At 45.3% G+C, this 6,484-nt stretch overlaps 1 protein-coding gene across 1 annotated transcript in view; it reads right to left on the bottom strand.

Moving 5' to 3' along the window:
* Positions 1–259: 259 nt before the first annotated feature.
* INTS4 (integrator complex subunit 4) overlaps positions 260–6,484 on the bottom strand; it is a 115,737-nt gene continuing 109,512 nt past the window's right edge. The window contains exons 23-24 of the mRNA XM_007455300.1: positions 4,582–4,702; positions 260–609 (exon numbers count right to left, since the gene is read on the bottom strand). Coding sequence (XP_007455362.1) covers positions 431–609; positions 4,582–4,702 — 300 coding nt within the window. The 3' untranslated portion in view covers positions 260–430. The remainder of the gene's footprint in view (positions 610–4,581; positions 4,703–6,484) is intronic.

Raw genomic sequence — 6,484 nt, 5'->3', positions numbered from 1 at the left:
GGAACGAAAAAAAAAAAAAAAAAAAAAAAGAAAGAAATCAGATTATGGCTCCAATAACTGGTTCTTTGGAAGGGGCTAGAAAATTGGATCTTTTTGTTTCACACCTGAAGAATGTAGGCCTGCGGTATAAATGTTGAACCTATAGCCACACAGATTTCTTTAAGGACCAGGGACTAGAACAGCTTGGTGTCTCAACTTTACTGGGGGCAAGGCTAGGGAGGTAGGGGGTGGGGGATGGGATAGACTTGAAGGTTTTTGTTTTCTTAATGCAAAATAATTTGTCCAATGTTTGATACCAGATGATACTATAAGGGTCACGTGTTCTTCCTTATGCCTATATACCATGTCCAGGTGAAATGCTCCAGGCTTCTGGCTCACTCTGATCCCAAGAAGGGCCTTCTAGGCCACGGCTGTAAAGACTACTTGTGACTCAGCGCCTTGCGGGTTTGGGCATTATGTAAACTTTTACAGACTTGCTGAAGGGGATGGTGCCCTCGATGCTGGTTTCCACCTGGGATGACATCTCACCACCCTCAATCCAGGGGGATTTTGGAATGCGTGAACTGGAGTTGTAGGCCAGCAGCAGTCTCACTTCCACCTGGCACGGTTCTAGAAAAAAAAAGACAAAAATCCTCTTTGATGGGGCAACACCTAGGAATTGGGATGAAATGTCAAGTAAAAGCAACATCAAGGATAGAAGCAGTAGGGTTTCCAGAACACTTCTTCATCTGTCTGCATCCCTCCTTCCCCCCATCAGCATATACAAAAACACTTTTCCAGCCTGAATATTGTGAGGCTGTTCCTAAGCCTGCAGATGTACTGCTGCTTCTCTGCCACTGCTACCTCTTCCTCCGGTCTCTTGGGCTCCCCGCAGCTCAGAGCCATGCTGCTGAGATGTTCAGAGAGCAAGCTAAAAAGGCCTCTTCCACAGAGGCCTTCCAGCCTCAAGACAGAGGGTCACAAAGTACATGCATGTGGCCAATTCTTGTACCCAGATGATCATGCTCTTTCTGCACAGCTGATCTCAGGCCTGAGGGCTACATGCACAGTGGACTCTACTGCATTAGCGGAGAGGAAGCCTTTCATTAGGAAATAGTTCGGACAGAAAACTCTCACTACTGAACAGGAATATATTTCAGGGACCTAAAATCACGTCACTGAACCTTCCGTTCTTTCATGGCATGACATTACAATAACTGATCTGGTGTCTTTATGTGGCAGGCCCCAGCAAAAATAAATAAGACCTCCCTCAAGTTGCTGTTTGGCTGAGGAGGCAGAGACAGTTGCACTGGAGCACAGTGCACACTCGAGTCCGTAAGAAGTACCGAGGAGGGAGCTCAGGAAGGCTTTGGAATGGAACACCTGCTCTGCGCCAAGCACATAACCCCAAGAGTTCTTACCCTGCCACACCATGAAAGAAAGACTGTCACAATCCCAAAAAAGTCCCAAGACTCTGAGAGGTTCTAAGTGACTACCCAAATCCACACCAGTGACAGAATTTGAGCTTAGTTCATAAATTGAAGCAATTAATCTTTCTATTCACCATGTGGCTTCCATAAAGAAGGGGGAGAGGATTTCAGAAAAACCTAAAGGCAAGTGCAGAGGCCAAGAACACCGCTAGCTTGGGTGTCCTTGATTTTGTGTGACTGGGTAATCTCATGAAAGGTGTAAGTATTAAAGATGAGCCCAAGGCTAAGAGGTTTACAGGGCAGGAATGAGGGCTGGATGGATCTAAATGAACAAGGGCAGAGGTCCCAGGACTCCTCAATGCCTCCCCAGATGTGTTCCTGGTTACTTCCAGACTTCTCCCTAGGGATCAGAATACAGACTAGATTGCTGTCCTCCAGGAAGGGAAAGGCTGGCAGGCAACCAGAGCAACCTAGCCAACCCCAGAGAGCAACCAACCTCAGCATCACCTTTTCACATGGGGCCTTTTACCAGCCTGGAGTGTATCTGTAATGAAACTAGCACTGCTTTCTGGTAATAGGGTCCAGTATCAGCTCTCCCACTACGCTCTCCTTTCTTGTCCTAGATGGCTATTGCCAACCCCTAAACCACAATCTAGCCCTGGCTCTCACAGCACTTTCAGGAGCCAAATACTGGTAAGGTCAGAGGACTAAACCCACGTCAGAGGACTAAAACCCATCTGGTCATTATGCCTTTTCTCACCAGCACGTGGGAAGAGTGGCAATTCAAGCCACTGCCAGCAGCGGAAGGGAGCAGGGAGAAGAAACAAGAGGGAAAAGACAGTGGGAAGAAGAGACAAAAGATCATCTGGGACGAATCATGCAACCTATTTATCATGCTTGGAAGAATATGTCTTTATGAGGTATATATTATTACTCCAATCTTAAAGGAAAATGAGATAGAGAGGTTGAATAACTTTCTCAGGATCACACAAGTAAGGCAGAATTTGGAAACTCATCTATGTGACTCAAACCTTGTGACCTGGCAGCATTCTGTCTCCCAAAGGAGAGGCCCTTGGTAGGGAGCTGAGGGACTAGATGGAGGACCCCTTACCAATACCAGGCACCATCTCCTGGATTAGGAGAAAGAGGTGCTGGCACCTTCAGAATGAGAACACATTTCACTTTAGTGTCCCAGGTCAGATGGGAGGATGGAACAGTGAAAAAAACAAGGGATTTAGGAGTTAGGAAATCTGTGTGCCAGCCTCAGTGCCATTACTATTCAGCTATATGGGCCTCCACTTATGCATCTACAAAATTAAGAGAATACTAATTCCCACCACAAAGTTGTCTAAGAATTAAGTGAATTTTAATTGCAAATTTAAAATCCTATATTCAGTTTTCATTATTTGTTGAGCACGTACTCCATGTCAGGCACTAGGGACACAGAGGTTAAAGATGACGAGCAAGGGCTTCCCTGGTGGTGCAGTGGTTGGGAGTCTGCCTGCCGATGCAGGGGACACGGGTTCGTGCCCCAGTCCGGGAAGATCCCACATGCCGTGGAGCGGCTGGGCCCATGAGCCATGGCCGCTGAGCCTGCGTGTCCGGAGCCTGTGCTCCGCAACGGGAGAGGCCACAACAGTGAGAGGCCCGCGTACCGAAAAAAAAACAACAAAAAAACAAAACAAAACAAAAGATGACGAGCAAGTTCCCTGTTCTCAAGGAGCCTACATTCTAATTGGAGAGAAAGTCAATAAACAAATGAGAAAACATCTGACACTAATAAGTGCTGAGCAGAGAATTAAAATAGATATTTGTAACTGTGACTAGGTAGCAACCTCTCAGAGGTGATCCTGGATGAATTACAATTCTTCAGGCTCAGGACAGCCCGAATTGTAGGCCTGGTTCAGGCAATGACCTGCTGTGTGACCAGGGGCAAGTCAATATGCCCCTCAAAACCTTTCAAGCTCTTCTGAGCTCTAACATGCTGTTTTGCTTCCCTCAGTCTTAACCCTGCAAAACAACGCTGTCCCACAGCATTTCTTTCCCCATATCTAGGATCCCTTCACCACAAGAGATTCAAATAAGGAACTCTACGTTTCTGTGGACTTGCACTGTGGCAAACAGTGCAGAACATTCCAGGCAGCAAGGCTATGGATTGAGGGACACTCAGGGAGGCAGATTCTCTGTACGAGCATTGCTGGATCTGCTCCCTCAATTTTGCCAGGCCCACTGGACCCCCAAAGGGGCTTCCCTGACACTCAACAGCACCACTTCCTCTTTGTGAAAACTTTATAAAGTCATCTATACCCGCCTAACACCCTTGACAGAGGAAAACCATTAATAATGGCAATAAACAGTTACTCATGTATTCAAAAATACAGTGAAATAAAATTCCAGAAAGCGTCCATCTATTTCTAAAATAAACCAAATGTGGTGGAATTGAACACCTTCTCCAGTAACAACCATGCTTCTGAATCACCTTCAGTGATTTAGGCAACACCACCAAGGCCAATTCTCTCCCACATTTTAGGTTCTGCAGACTGAGTCTTTTTCAGTTTCCAAAGCAGGCTTACAGGCTTTGGAAGTGTAATGCCATTGCACTTGTATTCTCTCGTTTTATTCTTTACAAATGAAAGAAAAATACTTATGTAACCTCCATGTCTTTTCTCAAATTATCAAGGTTCTTCTCAGTTGCTGTATGGGAGGGTAAAATAGGAATAGATCACCTTACTTTGCATTACCGCAAAAACCAGCCCATGTGGAAAGGGAAGGCAAGAACAGTTGTCATTTTACTTGTTCTGGGGGAATGAACTGTATTGTTCATATACAAAAAAGAGTGATTTTAAATTTCTGGTAAGATATAAAACTGTTTAATTTACAGACAGAATAGTCCTCAGAATTGAGTAGTAAAGAATTGTTATTTTAATTTAAAAGGTGAGGAAACAGATTCAGAAGGGAGAGTAGCTTGTCCAAGTGTACACAGCAAGTCAGTGGCAGTGTTAGGATAAGAAAATAGTCTCCTGGTGTCCAGCCCACGGTTCTTTCAATGAGACTCCATTCTACTGCTTTCAGCCTCCTTAAGAAATCAAGTTCAACCCTCAGCAGGCCTGGTTCAATCACTTATTTTTCAAACTACAAAAAAAAAAAATGCCTTGGCCCACTGACTCCTTACCTGTCCAGGCAGTGTGGGAGAGGTACACCTGAGTGATAAGCCGGTGCCGCCCTGGGCCGGGATTCCGAAAGTCTGCCGGCTTAGGGTGGATCATCTGAGCTTGGCCATCTGGATATGAGACCTAAGAGGTGACAGAAATGAGAAAAAGAGGCAGAAGAGCCATGAGCTTTTAACAGAATTGCTGGTGACAACTGCTGTGAACCCCAAAACAGGAGGAAAAGAAGACACTATCCTTCATACAAAACTGCTCCTGGAGGGGAGGACAACACTGTCGAAATCTCTCTACCCCCTCCCCAGTACAAAGCAGTATGTGATAAATGTTTCCTGAATTCATGGTGAATGAGGGACAGGAATAAAGTGCCTCTATTAAGTACATGGATAGGTTAAAATATTAATCCTGATGTGAAAAGCCTTCTCAGACACCCCCATCAGGATGACTCTCCTTCCTCTGGCTCCAAATCATATCATGGCCCAGGATCCATCACCAACTACCAAGGATTAAGAATAATTCTGTAACTCTCCACTAGATCATAAGCAGCTAGGAAGCTGTTTATCTGTCTCTTTCTACAGAGACAGTGCTCAGTGCTCAAATCACTGGCCAGTTCTTCAAATCTTACAAGCTGCCAAAGAGCTCTCCTCAACACCCAGGGGGACCTCACAGCTACCTGTGTAGAGGGCCTATTATTATATACTGCACAGTGTACAAATGAGCTAAATGAACAAATGAAGCATATCCTAGAAACACACAGGTCCTGGGCTATGGGAGTATACTGATAGGGGTAAAGTAGGGACCATACAGGTCTTTCAACTTTGAAACTCTGGGGAGGCATGTCTCAGCCCACCTGCCCCATAATCTCATCTGTCCGGAAGTGTTGGGGCATGGTAGCTGAACTGGACAATGCTTTCCTACTGTCAGAGCTGTCCCATGACTAAGCAGCGAGTTCCCTATCTCCCAGCCTGCAGAGGTATCCAAACCGTCTGGCCATGCATGTAGTAGAGCTACTCTGAAGGTGATCTTTCAGTAGAGTGTAGCAGGTGAACCTTAAATAATCTATACCTGCAATCTCATTTATGCTCAATTGATCAGCGAACTTTTTCCAGGGACAATGTGAAACAGGGGTTCTCAACCCTGGCTGCACATTAGAATCACCTATGAGCTCTTAAATAAAAAATACTGGTAGTCATGGGCCCTACTCTCAGGATTCTGATTTAACTGGTGTAGGCTGAGGCCCCATGCATCAGTACTTTTTAACACTTTCTGTACAATTCTAAAGTGCAGCTAGGGTGGAGAACCACTAACATTGGGGTTGAGAAATAAAACATTGCCCACCACATCAGTAAACAAAGGATTTCGGGCCACCAGCAAGTGCAGCCGCCCTCCAGCGGTGAGCCCTGAGGGAACTCAGGAAGGAAACAAGGAATGACCGAGGTCATCAGACTGCAGCCACCCCGAATGGTGCAGCTTGAGGAAACTCGGGAAGAGGAAACACAGGATACTGGCCCCAGAGAGCTGAGGTGCATATCAAAGGAATGATTTCAATGAGTCCAGACTCTTGCATCTTCCCTTATGTAGAAAAGTGCCAAATTCCTTAACTTGAGATATCTAGTTTTCTTTTATTAACAGTAAGTAGTCTTTTGTTCCGGCTACCTGGTGTTGTTGCAAAAACTCCTATATATCCTGGTTTCCCCCTTCCTCTTCGGAACAGTTTTCTCAGCATTTATCTGAGATGCTGTCTCCCAGGCTTGTGACAATCTATACCTGCAATCTAAGAATGTCTGCCAAAAAAACCATAACTCTCAAATTCTAGGTTTTGCATTTTTTTTTTGGTAGACAGGGGGAAACAAACCAACAAACAAAAAACTGCCACCCAATAAAACTGCAGCTCAGAGTTATTCTCTGTAG

This window comes from Lipotes vexillifer, unplaced genomic scaffold (genome assembly GCF_000442215.2).
Source record: "Lipotes vexillifer unplaced genomic scaffold, Lipotes_vexillifer_v1.1 scaffold276, whole genome shotgun sequence".
In the NCBI taxonomy this organism is placed as follows: domain Eukaryota; kingdom Metazoa; phylum Chordata; class Mammalia; order Artiodactyla; family Lipotidae; genus Lipotes; species Lipotes vexillifer.
This window is presented reverse-complemented; position numbering and strand designations above follow the sequence as displayed.